The sequence below is a fragment of the Propithecus coquereli genome, unplaced genomic scaffold, assembly GCF_000956105.1.
Source record: "Propithecus coquereli isolate 6110/MARCELLA unplaced genomic scaffold, Pcoq_1.0 Scaffold127, whole genome shotgun sequence".
In the NCBI taxonomy this organism is placed as follows: Eukaryota; Metazoa; Chordata; class Mammalia; order Primates; family Indriidae; genus Propithecus; species Propithecus coquereli.
The window spans coordinates 4,541,578-4,542,406 of record NW_012136858.1 but is presented as its reverse complement, the minus strand read 5'-3'; the positions used below and the strand labels follow the sequence as shown (position 1 = coordinate 4,542,406).

The following is an 829-nucleotide window of genomic DNA, read 5'->3' as shown; positions in this document are numbered from 1 at the left end:
TTCACTGGTAACCCCCATGCCAAGAATAATTCCTGGCATACAGTAGGTGGCTTACTAAATATTTGATGAATGAATAAATGAATAGGCATAGATGTACAGGAAACACACCTTCAGATCCATTTTGTGGCCTTTCAGAATACTACAATTCAAACCTATTAAACTATTTTGTAACTCTGAATATAAGAAAGTTATCATCTATGTTATGTGTGCTAAGCTCCTCCAATTTTAGACACATGAATACTGTAGTTTCAATTATTTAACTAAATGAAGTCCTTCTCTTTCAGATTTTTCCAGTCTGTTAGTTCATCAATTTGACTTCATATCTTGTTTTCATTATTCTTTATGGATTCCATTAGTTTCCATCTTCAGCTGTGAATCCCTTTCAGATGACCTATAAAGACCCCCATCTGAACCTGTCTTTGCCTGATCTTGGAAACCAGTCAGCAATGAAATAGAACTTTTCAATGAACTATACTTTTAAATGTCATAAATTCTTAAAATATTGACCGTGCTTACCTGAGAATATGGAATGAGTGTTTCAAACTGTTGGTGAAGTTCCAGTAGCTGAATTAATTCTACATTTTTTTTGGCCTTTTCTCTAACTAAATCAATATAAATTTCAGGATTTTCTGCAAACGAATATGCGGCATCTCTAGTATTGAAAGTGTAATACTTTTCTTTATATTTCAAAATTCCAATTGCTGGATTTCCTGAATATTAAGACAAAGAATTGAATTAGATATGGAGTATCTTAATCGCTTAAGAAATATTAAGTGATTCTATGTTTGTAATACACCCATGGAACCAGTCCCTAAACACTCCATTTTTA

The 829-nt window shown here is 32.4% G+C and overlaps 1 protein-coding gene and 1 pseudogene across 1 annotated transcript in view; one reads left to right on the top strand and one right to left on the bottom strand.

Annotated features, from left to right (window-relative positions):
* Nucleotides 1–397, top strand: part of LOC105805301 — a 15,330-nt pseudogene extending 14,933 nt beyond the window's left edge.
* Nucleotides 1–829, bottom strand: part of LOC105805311 (chromosome unknown open reading frame, human C6orf165) — a 76,669-nt gene that overhangs the window by 42,348 nt on the left and 33,492 nt on the right. Inside the window, exon 9 of the mRNA XM_012638183.1 lies at nt 517–710. Within this exon, the coding sequence (XP_012493637.1) occupies nt 517–710 (194 nt within the window). The remainder of the gene's footprint in view (nt 1–516; nt 711–829) is intronic.